At 43.3% G+C, this 22,500-nt stretch overlaps 1 protein-coding gene across 1 annotated transcript in view; it reads right to left on the reverse strand.

Annotated features, from left to right (window-relative positions):
• The window catches only part of LOC110168024 (WAS/WASL-interacting protein family member 3-like), a 23,904-nt gene extending 2,934 nt beyond the window's left edge, over positions 1-20,970 (reverse strand). The window contains 7 exon segments of the mRNA XM_055157457.1: positions 223-550; positions 553-745; positions 884-1,112; positions 1,582-1,734; positions 6,581-6,731; positions 9,797-9,882; positions 20,449-20,970. Coding sequence (XP_055013432.1) covers positions 223-550; positions 553-745; positions 884-1,112; positions 1,582-1,734; positions 6,581-6,731; positions 9,797-9,865 — 1,123 coding nt within the window. The 5' untranslated portion in view covers positions 9,866-9,882; positions 20,449-20,970.
• Between the last annotated feature and the right edge of the window lie 1,530 nt (positions 20,971-22,500).

Raw genomic sequence — 22,500 nt, forward strand, 5'->3', positions numbered from 1 at the left:
GGGTTTGTGATGAGGAAACTACATTAGAACAGAGATCAGAAAATAGTGTCATATGGACCCTTTAAAGTTGTTTAATTAAAGCTCCAAATGCAAAAATAAATTATATGTGTATTTTCATCTGTTCCAACCGTGAACAGGATTATATTGATTTTACGACAGGTTTTAATCTTTACCGAAAAGTAACAGAAAAAGAAATTCTGGAAAAAAAAAAACACAGTGAGCTGGTACCTGCGCTCCGGGGCACGGCGGGCGGGCGGCGGGTCGGGGCGTGGCAGGGGTACGACGGCGGCAGGGAGCGCATGGCGGGGGACGGCACCGGGGGAACCTTGGGCGGCGGCGGCGGCAGGTTGGACGGGCAGGTGGGCGTGAAGGAGGCGGGCAGCGGGGGCGGCGGGGGCGGTCCCAGCGGGCTGCACGGCGGCGGCGGCAGGTAGAACACGCCGGAGGAGCGGTCGCCGGGGACGTAGCAGGCGGGGGGAGGAGGAGGGGGAGGGGGCGGCGGGGGGGCGGAGCTCTGCAGGGGAAGCCAGGTGGGTTTGGAGAGCTGGGGCAGGGAGGGGGCGGTGGGGGCGGGCAGGTGGGCAGGGGGGGCGGGCGGTGGGCGGGGCGATCCTGGAAGGCGAGAGGAGGGGGGGGGGGGCGGGGGGGCGAGAGGGGGGCCGGCGGAGGAGGAGGGGAGGAGAGAGGGAGAGGCGGAGGAGGAGGGGGCGGGGCCGAGAGCGGGATTGGAGGAGGAGGGGCGGGGCTGAGAGCGGGATTGGAGGAGGAGGAGGGGGCGGGGCCGGAGAGCGGGATTGGAGGAGGAGGGGGCGGGGCTGAGAGTGGGATTGGCGGAGGAGGGCGGGGCTGAGAGCAGGAGAGGTGGCGGAGGGGGCGGGCTGACAGTGGGATGGGAGGCGGAGGGGGCGAGGAAGTGGGCATAGGGGGCGGAGTCTGCGCCAGGGGATGGAGCCGGCTGCCGTGGGAGGGGGAGGGAGGGGCCGAGGAGGAGGGCGCCAGGGGTCGGTGGGCGGAGCTTATTTTGGAGAGGTCGGGGGCGGAGCTGGGGTCACATGACGTGGGCGGGGCGTTCCACAGCGGCTTCAGAGACGCCGTCGAGCTCGACCTGAAAACTGAAACACAAACAACAAACAACTGAACATGCTGATACTTTACAGACGCTAACTGTAGGCACTGCTCCGTCTGAAACTGTTTAATCTGAGTTTTATTCTAACATAATCTGACCTGAAAGAACCGACTTATCTGAACTACAACAGGTGAACTGTATTCAACAACTTTTTAGTGAAAGAAAAGGCCACTGTTCTGCCCTACAGTTGTAAAAGAGTTTAACTCTCCAGAGTGTAAAACTGAGAAAAATAACTTCAGAGTTTCTGTTTTATCGAGACAAAAGTGTAATGGGCAGGGCTCCCAAAATTTGGCAACTAGTTGCTATAATGAAGAAATATTTGTATGTGAAAAATATTTAGCTCAAAATTGCCCTTTGACTCTTATTTGTCAGTTCCTGTGTCTTTGTTTGTGCAAAGACAAAAGGCAGAAAACGACATGATCATTATTTGCTCGATGCACCTCTGGTGCACTTACCCGCCGTCTTTCCTGTGAGGTCCCTCTGTCCGATGGGCCTCAGGGTGGGGAAGCCTCCAGCGAACAGTCCGCCCAGAGAAGGTCCCATGGGTGCTGTTCCACCTGAGGAGCCCTGAGGAGCAGCTGAACCGTCTCCAGAACCGGACTTTGGCTCTGAGAAAACACAAAGATTCAACACGTAACATCACCGCAAATAAAACTGGTCAGGATAAGTTTCAGTTGTCGATGCGCTCTCATTGGTCCAGGTTCATCGTAAAAGAAAATTTAATTCTAGTAACTGGACAAACAGTGAGAAAATAAGTTTCTTCACTCAACCAAGAGGCTTCTTCAGTTCTGACAGGTTCTGTCTGTGTGAAGAAAGGACCTGACTACACTGAAACTAACACACCCTAGTTGTTGTTGTTGTTGTAGTACTCGAGACTGGCCTTTTACAGTCTTGGTCTTCTCTCAGACTCAACCGTGTTTGGACTCGGTCTTGTCTCAGTCTTGAAGGCGTTTGGACTCGGTCTTGTCTCGGTCTTGAAGGCACTTGAACACGGTTTTGTCTTGAACTCGACCGCATTTGGACTCAATCTTGTCTCAGTCTTGAAGGCACTTGGACTCTGTCTTATCTCGGTCTTGGAGGCGTTTGGACTCCGTCTTGTCTCGGCCTCAACATCTTACATCGATGAGTGACAAAATGGAGATAGATTTATAAAAACATTGGTATATTTGTGCCAAAATAACTGTAAAATACAAATAAATGTTGAAAATGACAAAGACGGTCTTGATTTGGTCTTGATGGGCCGCGGTCTCAGTCTTGTCGTCTTCTCGACCTTTAAAAGTCTTGGTCTTGACCTGGTTTTTCAGTGTTTTTGACAATTGTGCAGAGGAGGAAAACAGGATTGGGTGACTTTTTAAAAATAATTTCCTTGGTGGATCAATAAAGTTAGTCTGAGTAGTTTAAAAAAATCTTTGGTCCAGTTAATAGAATAAATTTTCTTTTGCAATATTCTTGAGCTTGTCCCAGATAAACAGGTGTCGTCTTGTGGATCAGAACCACGTGTGGATTGTGACACTGAGCTGTGATCCCAAAGTTCTGTGAATCCGAGTGTGGACCTGATCCGATGTGAAAAGTCTGAAGCACGCGTCAGATCAGCTGTTTTCTGTTTTCACCCGTGTGACGTCAGAGAGCCGGGTTTTGTGTGAGAATGTGGAGTTCACACACAGCCCAGGGTGAAACAAACCTGTGCTTCCACATGTCACACACTCACACACAGAGTCAGAGCGAAAACACGAAACCAGAACGAGAACACGACCAGGAAACTTCAGACACACCTCAGCCACAGTTTTTTCTGTATGTTCACAAGTTTGTACAGTTATATTGTATTATAGAAGCACGATATAACAGGGTTCACATTCTTTTTCACTGACAAAATTTCAAGACTGTTCCATGACTTTACGGTATTGCTTCCCAAAGACTGGGTCATGAGAGATACCGTATTTTCCACACTATACGGTGCAGTTAAAAGCCTTTCATTTCATCCAAAAACAAGTGCGCGCCTTATAATCCAGAGCGCCTTATATATGAATTTATTGTTGTGTCTTAGTACGACTTTTGTAAACTACAAAGCCGCTCCACTTGCACTCCACTTACGAATGATGTCTATGGACTTCGGTCGCAAAGGTTTGTGACTTTTAAAATATGGATCCCCAGAAAAAAAAAAAAGTTTGATCTACAGCACCCACATGTGTAGATACATGTGATCAGACTTTTAGGGCTAAATCTGAAATGTGAACTCTTTCCACTCACCTTATGGTTTGGGATTATAGTTTTTAACATTCAAAATCCTGTCAGTGCTTTTATTGTCGTCTCTTTTAAACAAAAGGCACAGATTTTTAGAAATAATCAGAACAGACTCATGAGAACTAAACAGAACACTACTAATTTTAGAGATACTAAAATTCCAGGACTTTTCTAAAACTTTCATTGAATTTACAAAATGTCATGACTTTTCCAGGCCTGGTTAATGACATTTTCAATTTCCATGACTTTTCCAGGATTTCCATGAGTAAAAAGAAGTGAGTCCAAACTTCTGCCTGTTCGTGTATGTGCTCCCACCAAACACCAAACACCAAAAAATGTAATAAAAGTACAGTTACTTTGAAATTACTAATAATTAACTACTCAAGTACATTATCGTCTTAAGACCCACTTTTACACTCTGTTTTTTAACACCGTGTCGATTTGTGTGGTCCTCTGTGTCTTTTATTTATTTTTTATGTATTAGTTTTATTTATTTATTGCTGTTCTATGCTTTTGCTCTTATTTTATTTTACTGGTTTTATTGTTTTAAAAGTAGTGTGATTAAAACTGAGCGTTTAACTTATCATTATATTATTCTTGTTGTCATTATTATGTATTTGTGCAGCACTTTGGAAACGGTTTATGAAATGTGTGATAGAAATAAAGTGGATTAGAAAGTGGATTGTGATTATTTTTGCTAATATATATGTTTAAATGTACATTAAATCAAATCTTTCACACACTCATAGGTCAAACAGTAGATCAATGTGCTCATGAAAAGACTGAAACTTCATACATTTATTGTTTGTTTTGTTTTGTTTTTGACAGAAATTCCAGGTGTCTGATTGATCCAGTGAGGCTGATATTACACTTACTGGAAGACGTTTGGAAAAACAAGTGGATAACGACTTCCGGTGTAGTTCCCAACACTGGGCATGCGATAAAACAATAAAACTGTGGATTCAGCAGCAGCGTTTTCACAACCTGCCGAAGCTTTCCATGGAGGACGGGACTCGAATCGTGTTTTCAGAGTTTTTTTTTTTTAAGTTAAATTCTATAACACAAATGAATAAGCAATTTATAAAAGGAAAAAAGAAAGAATGCAATGACATCTAGATGAAAAAAAAAAAAAACTGACAATTTTCTTTTCATCCAAATCATCCAAATGTTTCCAAACGTTTCCCGGTTTTGTGACGTCAGCGTGAACAGAGCTCGTACCTGCGCTCAGGGTCCTGGGTGAGGTTTTGGTGATACGGTGGAACTATAAATGGCTCCTGCTTCTATACGTCTTATCAGTCACATTCCAACTCAACTCTGAGCTCTGCCCTGCACTCTGTCTGTATCATGTCTGTATCATGTCTGTATTGTGTATCATGTCTGTGTCATGTCTGTATCGCAGGGGTGTCAAACTCATTTTGGTCCGGGGGCCGTATCCAACCGACTTTGATCCCAAAGTGTCCGGATCAGAAAACTCATGTCATATAAACCCCAAAAATAACAATAAGTTCAAATATTTGTGCAGAGAAACACAAATCTATTACAGAAATCTTATTTAACTGATGAACTCTTTCTTATTATAATATTATAATATTATGAACAACCTGAAACTTTAAGAAAAATTCAATTTCAGCACAAAGTTTTAACATGAACTTGTATTTAAACAGGAATAAGTAAATTTTTGTTGTAAAATCCTGCACTCGGCTCCACTTTTCTCATGTTGGACATTTTTCTGATGAGGGTGTCACGGTCAACAGTCAAAACGATCGTCCTTTAAGAGCGTTTGGAAAGAGACAAGTCTTCATTTGTGCTGCTCTGGTGGGAGGGGCCACGTACAGAGACGCTGGAGACGCTGCTGTGATAAACACCACAGAAAATTACAAATATTTTTATAGAAAATATAATTAAAATATTTTAGTAGAAAATCACCCAAGGGCCACATTAAAGGTCTTGGAGGGCCGGATCTGGCCCCCGGGCCTTATGTTTGACACCTGTGCTGTATCGTGTCTGTATCGTGTCTGTATCGTGTCTGTGTCTGTATCGTGTCTGTGTCGTGTCTGTGTCGTGTCTGTGTCGTGTCTGTGTCGTGTCTGTGTCGTGTCTGTGTCGTGTCTGTGTCGTGTCTGTGTTCTTCTGGATTATGTTCCAGTTTAACACGGATCTTTACTTTTGCATGTGCTGAACTTCATGTTTTGTCCTGGTCACTGTAGAAAGAGAGACAAAGATGTCCTCATTACTTTGTGTATTGGTACTGATATTATTGATTTATTTGTTTAATTTCCTTCATAAAGTATAAAAAGACATTAACAGTGTGAAATGAATGAAAAGAAACAGAAAGAGTCATTTTCCCATTTATCGGCACTGATATTCTGAGTGTTATCATCATGTGGGCTCCTTACTCTCCTCCTGACTGTGTTATAATCAGGGTTCCCACTCGGTCATGGAAATCCTGGAAAAGTCGCGGAAATTGAAAATGTCATTTTCCAGGCCTGAAATTTTGAAAATTCACTGAAAAGTCATGGAACGGAATGGAAATCTCTTTCACGCTGCTCCAGTGTTCTGTTCAGTTCTCATGAGGCTGTTGTGATTATTTCTGAATGTCTGAGCCTTTTGTTTATAAAAGAGACGACAATAAAAGCACTGACAGGATTTAAATGTTAAAAACTATAATCCCAAACCATAAAGTGAGTGGAAAGAGTTCACATTTCATATTTAGCCCTAAAGTCTGATCAGTTCTACACATGTAGGTGCTGTAAAGTCATGGAAAATTCACTTTAGTTCAGGAGAGTCAAACTCAAATTCACAGAGAACAAAATTTAAAACTGGGACCAAGTCGTGGGCCAAACTTAATAATATAGACATATGCATGTTTTCTCTTCTTTTGAGATATGTGATGTTAAACCTTTTATTAAAATAAATGTTTAATTATAGTTTTGCTTAAACATTGAATCCAGACAAGCAGAATATAAAATAATAACAACATTTTAAATAAATAATGTCTCTATAGTCGATCTGTGCGCGGTGAGCAGCTCTAATACAGATTTTATATGATCTCATGGGCCAAATATAATTATATCGTGGGCCAAATTTGGCCCCTGGGCAGTAAGTTTGACTCGTCTGCTTTAGGTCATGAAAAAGTCATGGAAAAGTTTGGAAATGTTGTCAGTGAAAAAGAGTGGGCTCCCTGTATAAGTGTGATGTTAGTGTGGCTCTTACTGTCCAGGGCCGGAGCGCTGCGGTCGTTGGTCTGGACGACTTTCCTCAGTCGGGCTCCTCTCTGGATGTCTGCTAACAGAGCACTCCTCCCTCCTCCTCCTCCTGCTCCTCCTGCTCCTGAGAGGGCTGGGGGTTTGGGAGGCTCTGGACACTGACACACACACAAATATTAAACATTTATTTAAAATACATTCAAATATAAATTCACTTTATCAGTATGTTAATATTTATCAGCATTTTGAACGGATTTGGGACGTGTTCAAGAGACAGGACTGGTGGAGAGAACAGGGACACGTGCATTCTGAGAATAATAATAGAAAAAAACATTTAGATATGAGAATATACTAAAATAAATAAACAATTAGTAAAAAGTGTGTGTGGTGAAAACCGTTCCCCGACAGGTAACAGAGGCTCCTGATGTGACAGAGTCTGACCCACTGAGAACCACACTCATCTATAATACAGGAGCACGAGGCAGGTGCAGGAGGCAGGTGCACACAGGAGAGGAGGGGGACAGGTGCATGAGGAGGACAGGTGCAGGAGGAGGACAGGTGCAGGAGGAGGACAGGTGCAGGAGGAGGACAGGTGCAGGAGGAGGACAGGTGCAGGAGGAGGACAGGTGCAGGAGGAGGACAGGTGCAGGAGGAGACAGGTGCAGGAGGAGGAAGGTGCAGGAGGAACAGGTGCAGGAGGGACAGGTGCAGGAGGAGGACAGGTGCAGGAGGAGACAGGTGCAGGAGACAGGTGCAGGAGGAGGACAGGTGCAGGAGGAGGACAGGTGAGGAGGAAGACAGGTGCAGGAGGAGGACAGGTGCAGGAGGAGGACAGGTGCAGGAGGAGGACAGGTGCAGGAGGAGGACAGGTGCAGGAGGACAGGGTGCAGGAGGAGGACAGGTGCAGGAGGGGACAGGTGCAGGAGGAGGACAGGTGCATGGGGAGGAACAGGTGCAGGAGGAGGACAGGTGCAGGAGGAGGACAGGTGCAGGCAGGAGGACAGGTGCAGGAGGACAGGTGCATGAGGAGACAGGTGCATGAGGAGGACAGGTGCAAGGACAGGTGCAGGGAGGACAGGTGCAGGAGGAGGACAGGTGCATGAGGAGGACAGGTGCAGGGAGGACAGGTGCAGAGGTGCAGGAGAGGACAGGTGCAGGAGGAGGACAGGTGCAGGAGGAGGACAGGTGCAGGAGGAGGACAGGTGCAGGAGGAGGACAGGTGGGACTCCTTGAAGTTGCCCCCATCAAACTCAAACTTGCACAAAAACTCTGTCAATTGTTTGTGCTGCATAAAGTTTGGTTTGTGTGATTCTGGTTCTTAAAATATGAACAGTTTTATTTTGGTCTGATCGTCCAGCCCCTCAAAATGTGAAACTGCCTTAAAACAGCAGAAAATTATGAAAAAACATTTGTATTTCATTTGTGTGAGTTTATTTCTAAGGCTGTGGTATTATATACATATAAGTACAGACTTTTCCACAACCTCAGGTCGTTTCTCTTCACTAATTTTGTGGAGTTTTGTTAAAGCTGTCGTCAGATGAGCAGAAATGACGTTAGATAATTTCCGCAAAAATAATCATGAATAATTTTAGAATTAAACTCAAAACAACACAAACCAAATACAAACGTTTGTATAATTTTCTGCTGTTTTGAGGCCGTTTCACATTTTGAGAGGCTGGACGACGTCATCTACACTGATTCATGAGACGGTTTCTGACCTCGCAGCATTAGGATTTTTTTTTTTTTTGCTCAACGGCAGGTGGGTACTTTTTTTTATTAAATCAGTTGCTGCTCTTTGGTCGTGACGTATGTAATGCACCGGGACGCTCAGTGGTGTCGTGTAATTTCCGGCACAACAGCAAACAAATCAGAGAGTGAACATGTCTGTCAGTGATCACTGTCAATTCTGCGAGGTGAACTTGTGAATTAAAGGTGCAATAAAAAATGCAAAGTTTATATTTGACAAAGGATTTTCAAAGGAGGAGAGCGTCTGCAGTCTGCTGTCACAACTCGGGTTTTTGTTGATTGGTCGGTGTGCGGTCTACAACTTCCGGGGTTTTTGTAAACCGTCTAGTGCACAGGTGTCAAATATACGGCCTGGGGGCCAGATCCGGCCCTCCAAGACCTTTAATCTGGCCCTCGGCGGATTTTCTACTAAAATATTTTAATTATATTTTCTATTAAAATCTTGTTAATTTTCTGTGGTGTTTATCACAGCAGCGTCTCCAGCGTCTCTGTACGTGGCCCCTCCCACCAGAGCAGCACAAATGAAGACTTGTCTCTTTCCAAACGCTCTTAAAGGACGATCGTTTTGACTGTTGACCGTGACACCCTCATCAGAAAAATGTCCAACATGAGAAAAGTGGAGCCGAGTGCAGGATTTTACAACAAAAATGGAATTATTCCTGTTTACATACAAGTTCATGTTAAAACTTTGTGCTGAAATTGAATTTTTCTTAAAGTTTCAGGTTGTTCATAATATTATAATATTATAATAAGAAAGAGTTCATCAGTTAAAAAAGATTTTTGCAATAGATTTGTGTTTCTCTGCACAAATATTTGAACTTATTGTTATTTTTGGGGTTTATATGACATGAGTTTTCTGATCCGGACACTTTGGGATCAAAGTCGGTTGGATACGGCCCCCGGACCAAAATGAGTTTGACACCCCTGCTCTAGTGTATTTTGATTCCTGATCTAGTCGCTGGAGAGAAATGAAATTGCGCAGACCCACTAGACTAGACGTCACCGGCCCAAAATAAAACAGGTAATATCTTAAGAACCATAAAATACAACTTTTTACAGCACAAACGATTGACGTAGTTTTTGTGTAGGTTTGTGTTTGATGGGAGCGACTTCACGCAGGGGGACAGGTGCAGGTTAGACACTGCAGGGACAGGAGGCGGCAGGTGCAGGTTAGACACTGCAGGGACAGGAGGCGGCAGGTGCAGGTTAGACACTGCAGGGACAGGAGGCGGCAGGTGCAGGTTAGACACTGCAGGGACAGGAGGCGGCAGGTGCAGGTGAGCTCAGGCAGAACAGGTGATGCAGAGACAGAAAAGACAGGACAGGTGCAGGAGGTTCTGTCAATACAAACAAGTGAACGACTGTGAGGTGTGTGTGTGTGTGTGTGTGTGTGTGTGTGTGTGTGTGTGTGTGTGTGTGTGTGTGTGTGTGTGTGTGTGTGTGTCTGTGTGTGTGTGTGTGTGTGTGTGTGTGTTACCTGTGGCAGAGCAGCACTGGGGGCCGGTGGAGGTGGCGGTGGAGGGGGTGGTGGTGGTGGGGCTGGCATGTTTCCTCCTCAGTCACCTGACGCACACAAACACACACACAAAACACACACACACAAAACACACACAACACACATATCACAACACACACACAAAACACACACATATCACAACACACACACAAAAAAAACCACACACACACAGAGGAGCGTGTGAGACCAGAAATGAACAATACAAGAAAAACAATGAATGTACAGAACAGCAAATAACCAAGACTGAACCAGGACTAAAACAGGACTAAACCAGGACTGAACCAGGACTAAACTAGGACTGAAACAGGACTGAAAGAGGACTGAACCAAAACTGAACCAGGACTAAAACAGGACTAAAACAGGACTAAACCAGGACTGAACCAGGCCCAAACTAGGACTAAAACCAGGACTGAACCAGGACTAAACTAGGACTGAAACAGGACTGAAAGAGGACTAAAACAGGACTAAAACAGGTCAAAAACAGGACTGAAACATGATTATACCAGGACCGAACCAAGACCAAACCACAACTAAAACAAGACCCAACCAGGCCCAAACTAGGACCGAAGCAGGACTGAACCAGGACTGAACCAGGACTAAACCAGGACTAAACCAGGACTGAACCAGAACTAAACCAGGACTAAACCAGGACTGAAACAAGACTAAAACAGGACTGAACCAGGACTGAATCAGGACTAAAACAGGGCTGAACCAAGACTAAAACAGGACTAAAACAGGACTGAACTAAGACTAAAACAGGACTGAAACAGGTCTAAAACAGGACTGAAACAAGACTAAACCAAGACCGAACTAGGACTAAACCAGGACTGAAGCAGGACCAAAGCAAGACTGAACCTGGAGTAAAGCGGGACTAAACCAGTACTGATCCAGAATTGAACCAGGACTGGACCCAGGACTAAAACAGACTCATTGACAGAAAACCTTGAGGGGTTTGTCCACAGAGTAAAAGGTGGATACTGTGAGAATTTGAATATAAAAAATATTTAATTGTTATTTCCCTTTTTTTTCTTCTTCTTCTTCTTTGTTACATTACTCCATTTATCTTCCTTTATCTATTTGATATCTTCTATTTGAGTATAAAATGTAGAAAATATTCAACTTAAAGAACCGGTGGCGTTGAAAACGGGTGAATCGGCAAAATGAAAATAGAAAATAAGCGGTTAAAGATGACTCACACATGCACGAGTCTTTCCAAATACAACTTCAGGTGGTTTAAAAGCTTTGAAAAGTTTGAGAACAGATCCACTTAAGAAGAGTTAAATCTTGTCTTGAGCTGTGAGTCGAGTCATGATCACAGAGACACAAACAGAGTTAAACACAGGCCAGAGGAAGAGGAAGAAGAGCTCAGGGCTTTTTCACATTCTTACAGCAGTTCTAAGAATGTTTACGGTCTATAGGAACTGTGAGTCAAACCTGCACTTTCCCATTCTTTCCTTTAAAAAAAAACCAAGCACACTACAGCAGAGGTGTTCACACTTTTTCATCATGTGAGCTACTTACAAAATGACCAAGTCAAAATGACCTACCTAATACAAGCCAAATAAACTGCACTGAAACACTCTGTGCCCCTTTTTTGGACCCTCCCCCACAGTTTGAGAACCTCTTCTTTAAGAGAACTTCCTCTGGCACTTTACACAAAACTGTGAAAAAAGTGAAGGAAGATTTTTAAACCTGTTTTTTAAAGTTCCAAACTGGAGTTTCATTCTTTTCTGGTTTTGCAGTGATATTTACCAGCCTCTGCACGTTTACCAAACCAAACGCACATCGTGACAAACACAGATGCATTTGTCACTTTTGTTAGACAAACTTCAGCCAAATGTGGCAGTAGGTCTGTTCTGTAGATCCGCTCTATGCTGTAGACCTGCTTTGTGCCAACACTGGAACACAAATTTAGACTGGTTTTTGCTTCACGTTTGGTCTTGTTCTTCTAATCAGCCGCACTGTGGGAGGGGCTTGTGTTGGCTGTACGCAGGAAGGAGCGAGAGCGTGAAAAGGCGAGGGGCGGCGTGCTGACGTGAGGCAGATGGACAGGTAGGATGTTTAGGAAGTTGAACCTGCCCTGTGATGCACGCTGGTACACGAGGGCACACGCTGTCGCAGACGAGCCGTGCATAGGGAGCGTGTGTGTTTGTGATGCGCCGTAGAGTCTCCGCGGGTTTCAAATGAGCGCACAGGCTGCACTGAGACGCCCCACACGCTCCTGCACCCGCTACAAGTTTATTACCAACAGCAGCGGCCGGAATGAAATATGATCACACTTGTTGAGTGTCAGACCTCGAGTGAGAGACAAGACCGAGTCCAAACACGAGTCCGAGACGAGACACGGCGATCTACCCACACGACCTTGGAGATCGACTGGTAGATCACGATCGATGTATTGAGCACCTCTGATCTATACACTTCACATTGATGCATTCTAATTCTAAGTCAGATACGACCAAATAAACTACATAAAATTTTACATGTAGTGTCGACAGAGTTGACTCTAAAAGGACTTCTCTAACATTAGCCGTTATTCCTCATGTTATTATCTTATGTCTATTGTAGACTGACTTACTTTGACCATCTACAACCAAATAAAGCTTGAAATCAATCCTGCATGTCAACAAATGCACCTTTGTTTTTTTAAGTCTTCACAATATCTCAATATTATAGTGAATTCATGGATCATTGCATCTATAGGTGAGTTTCATTGTTGACAAAAGCGTGCGTTGCATGCTGGGAATTATTTTGGTCGGCGGCAAGAATCACTAATTCAACATGATGGACGGAGCGAGAAAGCACGTAAAGGGTATTGATCCTGGTTATTTATCCACTCTAACAGCAGAGGAGCCAAGACCATTTGACCTGAAATTGGTCATAAACATCAACAGACGCCAAATCACCCTTTTCAACCCCGACAAAAGGTGAAACCAAACCAAATTTCTGGTCAGAATCACCAACTACCTGGACAAATATTCACTTGGGCGACATCCACAATGACTTGGTGGAAACTCCTGGGCCATTCACAGCAGAAAAGATGAAAACCTCCAAGAGTCTCGATGTGTTGTTGAACTTGTTGGAGTCCACGGTTTGTTAGGATCTTCTACGTTTGCTCTGCGGATGTTTGAAAGTCGTTTAATTCACCGTTAGTGGTTCTTTTCACTCAGAATACGAAAAAGACATTTTCCTTCTTCCGTGCTTCTATTTGTGCATCTGATAATGCAGCAGGAATTTACCATTATCGGGGATAAATACGCGAGGTTACGCACTGTGTTTGACGCTACCGTGTTTCTTGCCTCCGACCAAAATATTTCCCAGCAGCAACGCGGGCTTTTAATAACAATGACGTCAGCTCAAACTCGCCTATAGACCTTTGCAGTTCATTATTCATTCCCTCCATACTTGGTGGTGGTAAACTACTATTGCAGCTACAGTTGCCCTGGGGCAGACTGACGGATGTGTGGCTGTGAGTCTGCACCATCAGCCCCTCCGACCACCACCATCACACACACATCACTTTCATACAAGTCGATGTGGGTGAAGTGTCTTGCCTAAGGACTAGGGACGGGCATTCGATGAAATTTTCTTAATCGATTGTTGGAAGAATTAATGAACGATTATCGATTAATCATTAACGTTTTTACATTAAAATGATCATCATTATTATTACTATCTGCACTAATCTGCATAAATAAATTCAACTTTACGACATATAAACATAACTCATTTACATAAGCTAAGTGAAGATAAAACTCCAGCTCTTGTCTCGCTGATGCGGTTCAACTTGTGTTGGATTAAAAGACATGACTCAGGTGAATACAGGTCAGTGTGACCAGATTTGTGTTTGTCAAAACCAGGACAGCGTACGGGGGGAGGGGGGCGGGGCCTCGTCATCCACATTGAGCGACTCTCACCTGGAAAAACTTTTTCCCACTGGACACAGAAACATATGTGCTGCTTTATCCACTGTGCACATGGACTCACACTTGTCCCGAACGCAACGGAAAGTGTGGAATTTCTTGTACAAATCATCGTTAAATCCACATTTGTGCTTCGGTTCGTTACAGACTGACCCACTGTTTGTGTCTCGCTCCTTCTGATGCAGAGACACATGTACACACCTGTTTGGTCACGATACACACAGAAACATACATTCGGTTTGTCGATTAAAATGAACGTAATCAATGAAATTCTTAATGATTAATTATCGATTAATCGATTAATCATGCCCATCCCTACTAAGGACACAACGGCCGTTTTTGTGACTGGTGCCTCCTGTGGCTCCTGATTTTCCCAGTGTCTCCATCCAAGTCCAGACCAGACCCGACCCTGCTGAGCTTCTGAGATCTGAGTGGATCAGACTTTGACAAACCGGTATGGCCACAAAACAATAAATATCGAACAGTGAAATGCAGATCGTGAAAATATCATATTGAGGGATTATGATATTGTTATGTTTTTATCGGAAACCCAGTAAAACTGCGTTGGGAAAGATGGAAAAACAGCAACTTCACGTCTTTACCTGGACACGTAGGAATCAAAGAGCATTTTTAACTAAACAATGTTCACTCCCACTGTTAGAATGTTCCTCAAAAACAGAGCTGGTGTAAACTAGATCTAAACTAGATCTAAACCAGGACTAAACCAGGACTAAACAAGGTCTAAACCAGGACTAAACCAGGACTAAACCAGGTCTAAACCAGGACTAAAACTAGGTCTAAACCAGGTCTAAACCAGGACTAAACCAGGACTAAACAAGGTCTAAACCAGGACTAAAACAGGACGAAACTAGGACTAAACCAGGTCTAAACCAGGACTAAAACTAGGATAAACTAAACTAAACTAAAACGGAAAACTCTAAACCAGGACTAAACAGGACTAAACAGGACTAAAAGGACTAAGGACTCTAAACCAGGACTAAAACAGGAAAACAGGACTAAACTAGGTCTAAACCAGGACTAAAACAGGACTAAACCAGGACTAAACCAGGACTAAACCAGGACTAAAACAGGACGAAACTAGGTCTAAACCAGGTCTAAACCAGGACTAAACCAGGACTAAAACAGGACTAAACCAGGTCTAACTAAAACCAGGACTAAACTGCGTGGACGTGTCTCTTCGTCTTCTATCAAATAATATTTTTAATTTGGTTCAGTAAAGTCTGGGCTTTTTATTTTCTTTTAGCAGATAAAACTTCTCATGTGAAGATATTCGAGTCTTTGCTTCTCTACAGCAAATCAAGTAATCCAAAGTATTCAGATTACATTACTCACTTTAAGTAATTTAATGGATTACATTACAAACTACATTCTGGGGTATGTAATCTGTAATCTGTAGGGGATTACATTTTAAAAGTGACCTTTCCAACACTTTGTACAGATAAATTTGTTGTTTTACTCCTTCGGCCCAAAGTAATGTGCTGCTGTCTGGTATATGTTATATGTTATATGGTAAAAATTGTAAAATAAAATAAAAACTTGAATAAAAAATAAATAAATAAAATAAATATCGAACAGTGAAATGCAGAGCGTGAAAATATCATATCGAGGGATTTTGATATTATGTCTTTATCTGAAACCCAGAAAAACTGCGTTGGGAAAGATGGAAAAACAGCAACTTCACGTCTTTACCTGGACACGAAGGAATCAAAGAGCATTTTTAACTAAACAATGTTCACTCCCACTGTTAGAATGTTCCTCAAAAACAGAGCTGGTGTAAACTAGATCTAAACTAGAACTAAACCAGGACTAAACCAGGACTAAACCAGGTCTAAACCAGGACTAAACCAGGTCTAAACCAGGACTAAACCAGGACTAAACAAGGTCTAAACCACTAAAACCAGGACTAAAACAGGACTAAAACAGGACTAAACCAGGTCTAAAAACTAGGACTACTAAACCAGGAAAAACCAGGACTAAAACAGGACGAAACTAGGTCTAAACCAGGTCTAAACCAGGACTAAACCAGGACTAAAACAGGACGAAACTAGGACTAAACCAGGTCTAAAACAGGACTAAACCAGGACTAAAACAGGACGAAACTAGGTCTAAACCAGGTCTAAACCAGGACTAAAACCAGGACTAAACAACAGGACGGACGAAACTAGGACTAAAACCAGGTCTAAAACAGGACTAAAACAGGACTAAACCAGGTCTAAACCAGGACTAAACAGGACTAAACCAGGACTAAAACAGGACGAAACTAGGACTAAACCAGGTCTAAACCAGGACTAAAACAGGACGAAACTAGGTCTAAACCAGGTCTAAACCAGGTAAACCAGGACTAAAACAGGACTAAACCATGCTGCGTGGACGTGTCTCCTCGTCTTCTATCAATAATATTTTTAATTTGGTTCAGTAAAGTCTGGGCTTTTTATTTTCTTTTAGCAGATAAAACTTCTCATGTGAAGATATTCGAGTCTTTGCTTCTCTACAGCAAATCAAGTAATCCAAAAAGTCCATTGTGCTTCTCCTCCGCCGCTTCCCGTGCAGGAGGAAGAGCTTTCACCGCAGATCAGCTCCAAACAGGAAACCATCATCATCCGCTCGCTCTTCCCACAATGCACCGGGCGCCTGGACGCGACGAGGAGGCAAAACAAGAAACAACAACAAGACGACTGTGTCTTTAAAAGCCTGGAGAGTTTTTACACAAACAGAGGATCTGACTCGACTTCATAAAAACACGTGAAGCACAGACTTTTGGACCTTCTCACCGATCAGACGCCTGAAGTTTGATCTGTTCTGTTTTCACAATCATTAGGCAAGACAATAACACGATTTGTATCAATATTCTCCAACTTCCACATGTATAAACTTGAATTCTTGTTGGATTTAAAGAGACGTTCAAGCTCCTCCTGAAGCTTAACTCCGCCCTTAATAATTCTGCCCATCTGATCTCCTTAAGCCAAACCGTCCCTCGCTGGATCTTTAAGCAGATTTGGTGATGACTCTGACTCTGGGGGAATTTTTTCAGATTTTGCTTAAGCGGCTTCTTTTCCTCGGGCAAATTGTACGGAAGTCGAGAGGCGTCGCAACAAACGCAAACGCCGCAGCAAATACAAATGCGACAACACAACAAAAAGCCACAACAAACCCAAAAAAAAAAGCCACAACGGAAATGAAAGCGGGACTCTATTTTAATGCAAACGCCGCAACAAATACAAACGCCACAACACAAATGCCATAACACATCAAAAAGCCACAACACATTAAAAAGCCACAACGGAAGTGACCGCGGGACTCTATTTTCCGACGGACCAATCAAGCTGCAAGTGGAGAAGAAGAACTACAACGTGAAAAGTAAAGGAACGGAGAAGTTGGAAACGCAAGTAAAAGTAATTTGTAATCCCGCGGTCACTTCCATTGTGGCTTTTTAATGTGTTGTGGCTTCTGAATGTGTTGCGGCTTTTGCGTTTCTGTTGTCACATTTGTATTTGTTGCAGTGTTTGCGTTTGTTATGACCCCTCTCGGCTTCTGTAAAAATGGGACAAAAAAGAAATTTTACTGACTCTGAGAAGTGAAAAATTGTAAAAAGTTTCAGAGACTACAAATACAAGATGCCTTTTGGGAAACAACAGCAGCATTTTACACTGCGAACACTTTCTCGCGCCTTTGGATTCCACTGGCTTCTACTTTCGGACACCGTGACTTTCTACACTGGGTAAACACATTTGTGAAGCACCAGGCGTGTGCGGGGACGTTTTATTTTGAAAATTCTCCAGATCTGTCAGTTCTGTGTCTGAGTTCCTGTTTTGCTCATGTCATTTTGTCAGTTTGACGTCAGAGAACGCTGCAATGTCTGGCCAAGATACACGACTTCCTGAAGATTCTTTCTGCACTGAAGTCAGTGTGGCAGAGGTCAAAGGTCAGTGTGGCAGGGTGCTACTGATTTTAATGAATTTCTAAAGGTGCGTTCAGAATGCGGCGTCAAAAAATGCCCTGGACGCCTCTAACTGGAGCCTTTGCATTTGTGTTCAGACGCCCCTGACGTCCATCCTGGATGCCGAGGACAAACGGGAGAAAAATACTTGATGTGCATCCAGGGCGTCCGTTGCCCTGGAAACAAGTGCCCGGGCTTTTTCTAGAACCAAGTAAAAGTAAAGGAACGAAGAAGTTGGAAATGTAAGTAAAAGTAAATCCGTGTATCATTTGTTCATTCGTTTTTCAATATAAAACCAAAAATAACCGAGACCAGAGCGGGACTGAGACCGGGACCACACCGGGACCAGAGCGGGATCAGAGCGGAACTGAGACCGAGACCAGCGGTCCGAGCAGTTCCGTGTCATCGTCTCCGCGCTGGTTCCGTGCGGGGAAAGTGAGAATGCGCTGTGGACTACAGGTCCGGACGGGCTGCTCCAGAACCGCGGCTGGTTCCGAGGTGGTGCAAAGCCTCCAACTGACGCTTTCACACCAACGAAAATGAACTAAGAGCTTTTGGTTCAAATGAACCAGGTCCGGGATCAGACCAGGACCGGAGCGCTACTGAGACTGGGACCAGACCGGGACCAGAGCGGGACCAGAGCGGGCCTGAGACAGAGACAAGACCGAGACCAGATCGGAGGCTCAGAGCCCACGGCAGGGCCGGAGCTCGAAGCTGAGGCTTGGACCCCGCGGAGGCTCAGAGTCAAAGCTTGGAGTCCGCCCCAGTCCTGCTCTAGTCCCGCTCTGGTCCTGGTCTGGTCCCGCTCTGGTCCTGGTCTGGTCTCGGACCTGGATCAGTCCTGGTTCAGTCCGTACCCGGTGCAAAAGTTCAGCATCGCAGTCTCGGAAGTCACGTAAACGGGAAACGGCCGTTATCCGTTTTTTCCATTCTACATTTAAACACAAAATCGAAAACTGAAAAAACGAATCGTTATCTGTTTTTTCATTTTGGTTTTGGAGACAAATAATGAACAAAACTGTTGTTTTTTCGTTTTCTTATTTTTGGTTTTATATTGAAAAACAAATGAACGAATGATACACGGATTAAAGTAATTTATTGTTTTATCATTATTTGTTTCACGTTGTAGTTCTTCTTCTTCACTTGCAGCTTGATTGGTCCGTTGGAAAATAAGAGTCCCGCGGTCACTTCAGTTGTGACTTTTTAATGTGTTGCGGCTTTTTAATGTGTTGCGGCTTTTTAATGTGTTGCGGCATTTGCACTTGTGTTGCGGCGTTTATTTTAATGCAAACGCCGCAACAAATACAGAGTCCAGCGGTCATTTCCCTCGTGACTTTTTTTGGTTTGTTGTGGCTTTTTGTTGTGTCGTCGCGTTTGTATTTGTTGCGGCGTTTGCGTTTGTTGTGGCCCCTCTCGGTTTCCGTACCCTGCAGTCTGTGTACAGCGAGCGTTAAAACTCTTTGGGCATGTTTTTTGATCAGGAACAACGTCAGGACATGATTGACCGCTCTAAAAATCGAAAAAGTTTTTGCATAATTCTCCCTGTTTAAACAACGCTCTCAAAATAAGTAAAAGTTTAGTTATTAGAAAACTACAGATGGATGCACTTGTGACTTCTTTGACTTGTGGAGACTAAATGAACACAGAAACTAGTTTAAAATGTCGGTCCATAACAAGACCGTAAAAGAACGACAGTATTATCTCTCTCGTCCCCAAAAACTCCAAAGTCACTGAGTCATTTCCTCGAGCCGCTCTGGTCCTGACAAAAGCTGCGTTCAGTCGGAGTGTGGAGTGACCCAGACCAGACTCCCACACAAACACGAGAGCGCAGAGGAAGAACCCGGAACATCCTCTGCTTGTCTTAGACCTAGTTTAGACCTGGTTCGGTCCTGGTTTAGTCCTGGTTTAGACTTGGTTTGGCCCTGGTTTAGACCTGCTTTAGACTCAGTTTGGACCTTGTTTAGACCAGATTTAGACCTGATTCAGACCTATTTTAGTCCTGGTTTAGTCTTGGTTTATTCCTGATTTAGTCTTGGTTTAGTCTTGGTTTAGTCTTGGTTTAGTCTTGGTTAAGTCTTGGTTTAGTCCTGGTTTAGTCTTGGTTTAGTCTTGGTTTAGTCTTGGTTTAGTCTTGGTTAAGTCTTGGTTTAGTCCTGGTTTAGTCCTGGTTTAGTCTTGGTTTATTCCTGGTTTAGTCTTGGTTTAGTCTTGGTTTCGTCCTGGTTTAGTCTTAGTTTAGTCCTGGTTCAGTTTTGATTCAAACACAGTGAAAATCTTTTTCTATCAGGAACAACTCAACATTGTTTTTCCTCCGCACCACAGTTTGACCAAATCAAAAACATAAACACAAGTGCAGCCTTTGTACAAAAACACTAAAATATACACATTTAAAAATCTCTTTGATTCAAAAGAAACATCAGTTTTGGGAGAAATTCTCAATATTTATTTTTTTCAGTATCTATTTTGATAATTTGTCATCAGTCCGTCTGTTACTAAAACAAAAAGTGTGGAAAAAAGACCAAGAAAAATAAAAAACAAATTCTAAAGTCCATGTTTCCAGCTTTGCCCAACGTGTCAGCCTGTATTTCATTATTTTCCTTCTTAAATTCCTCATTCTTCTACAGAAACTCCTCAAAACCAAAGATTCGCCTCAAAACACGCTGCAGACCACAAACCCTGACAGAACAAACACATTTTTTATCCAAACTTTTGTGAGTATTGTCGGTACACACCTGTTTCAGACGCACAAATCCACCTGTTTTGGTTTGACCGCTTCACTCCTCGAAACCCGTCGTCATAGCGGTCCGCTCCAAAACACAGTCCCCCGGCGCGGGCTATTCTCGTCCCGCTCCAGGCCCCCGCGCCGCGCACCTCACTTTAGCCTCACTTACTTTTCCAGTGCCCCAAAAATACTCCAGTCGGATCACGTGACGGCGCGGAGTAGGGTTTCAGAAGTGTCCGGTTACTCCCCGGTCCGTGCGTAAAAGGAGCCGTGCGTAAATGGAGAGGCCCGCGCGTAAAAAACAATGGTGTCTTTCTCCGAGCTCCGGCTGTTTACAGTGAAGCCCCCCGCGGGAGAGGAGCGTTCAGGCGGCCACACCTCACCGCCCCCGGCTTCTTACAGCTGGAACAGTCCGAGGAACGTTTCCAGGAAAAAAGGAAATGCTTAAAACATGAAAAAATTAAATAAAAGGGCAGTTAAACAGAAAAAGTTAACATTTTTTGGTGTGCGTAATGAGTTTTGTTGGTGCCATTTGGACTTCAGGGTTCCTCCGCTGCTTCTTCAAAGTTGTGCCAAAGTGAGTCTGCCCCCTGGTGGTACAGACATGTATTACAAAGCATCGCCACTTGGAAAAAAATAAAATAAAATAAAGAATAATAAAACATTTTAAAACTGATTGAACGACCTGGTTTAGACCTGATTTAGACCTTGGTTAGATCTGGTTTAGACCTGGTTTAGACCTTGGTTAGACCTGATTTAGACCTGGTTTAGATCTGGTTTAGACCTGGTTTAGTCCTGGTTCAGACCTGGTTTAGATCTGGTTTAGACCTGGTTTAGTCCCAGTTTAGGTGATTTTTGGTGTGTGTATTGAGTTATGTTGGTGCCGTCTGACCTCTGGGCTCCTTCATAGTTGTACCACAGTGAGTGCGCCCTCTTGTGGTACAGAAATGTATTACAACATGTCACAAATTCACAAATAATTAAAGGAACTGGACGTAAGATTTAGATTTTACAGTTCAAAAACTTGACCTATGAACCCCGATCTGAGGTAAACATGTTCAAATCAACTACTTATGTATACTTATGTAACAGATAATACTCCCTACAACTGTACAACAACTAACCCTTATTTAACAGATAATACTCCCTACGACTGTACAACAACTTACGCTTATGTAACAGATAATACTCCCTACAACTGTACAACAACTAACCCTTATTTAACAGATAATACTCCCTACAACTGTACAACAACTAACCCTTATTTAACAGATAATACTCCCTACAACTGTACAACAACTCTCCCTTATTTAACAGATAATACTCCCTACAACTGTACAACAACTCTCCCTTATTTAACAGATAATACTCCCTACGACTGTACAACAACTTACGCTTATGTAACAGATAATACTCCCTACAACTGTACAACAACTCTCCCTTATTTAACAGATAATACTCCCTACAACTGTACAACAACTCTCCCTTATTTAACAGATAATACTCCCTACAACTGTACAACAACTCATGTTATGTTACAGATAATACTCCCTACAACAGTACTTATGTAACAAATAATACTCCCTACAACAGTACAACAACTCACCCTTATGTAACAGATAATACTCCCTACAACTGTAAAACAACTCGCCCTTATGTAACAGATAATACTCCTTACAACTGTACTTATGTAACAGATAATACTCCCTACAACTGTAAAACAACTCGCCCTTATGTAACAGATAATACTCCTTACAACTGTACTTATGTAACAGATAATACTCCCTACAATGGTGCAACTTGCCTTATGTAACAGATAATACTCCCTACAACTGTACAACTCAATCTTATGTAACAGATAATACTCCCTACAACTGTACAACTCAATCTTATGTAACAGATAATACTCCCTACAACTGTACAACTCACTTTTATGTAACAGATAATACTCCCTACAACTGTAAAACAACTCGCCCTTATGTAACAGATAATACTCCCTACAACTGTACAACAACTCACCCTTATGTAACAGATAATACTCCCTACAACTGTAAAACAACTC

This window comes from Boleophthalmus pectinirostris, unplaced genomic scaffold (assembly GCF_026225935.1).
Source record: "Boleophthalmus pectinirostris isolate CB_2022bp ecotype Guang Dong unplaced genomic scaffold, ASM2622593v1 HiC_scaffold_21, whole genome shotgun sequence".
Classification (NCBI taxonomy): Eukaryota; Metazoa; Chordata; class Actinopteri; order Gobiiformes; family Gobiidae; genus Boleophthalmus; species Boleophthalmus pectinirostris.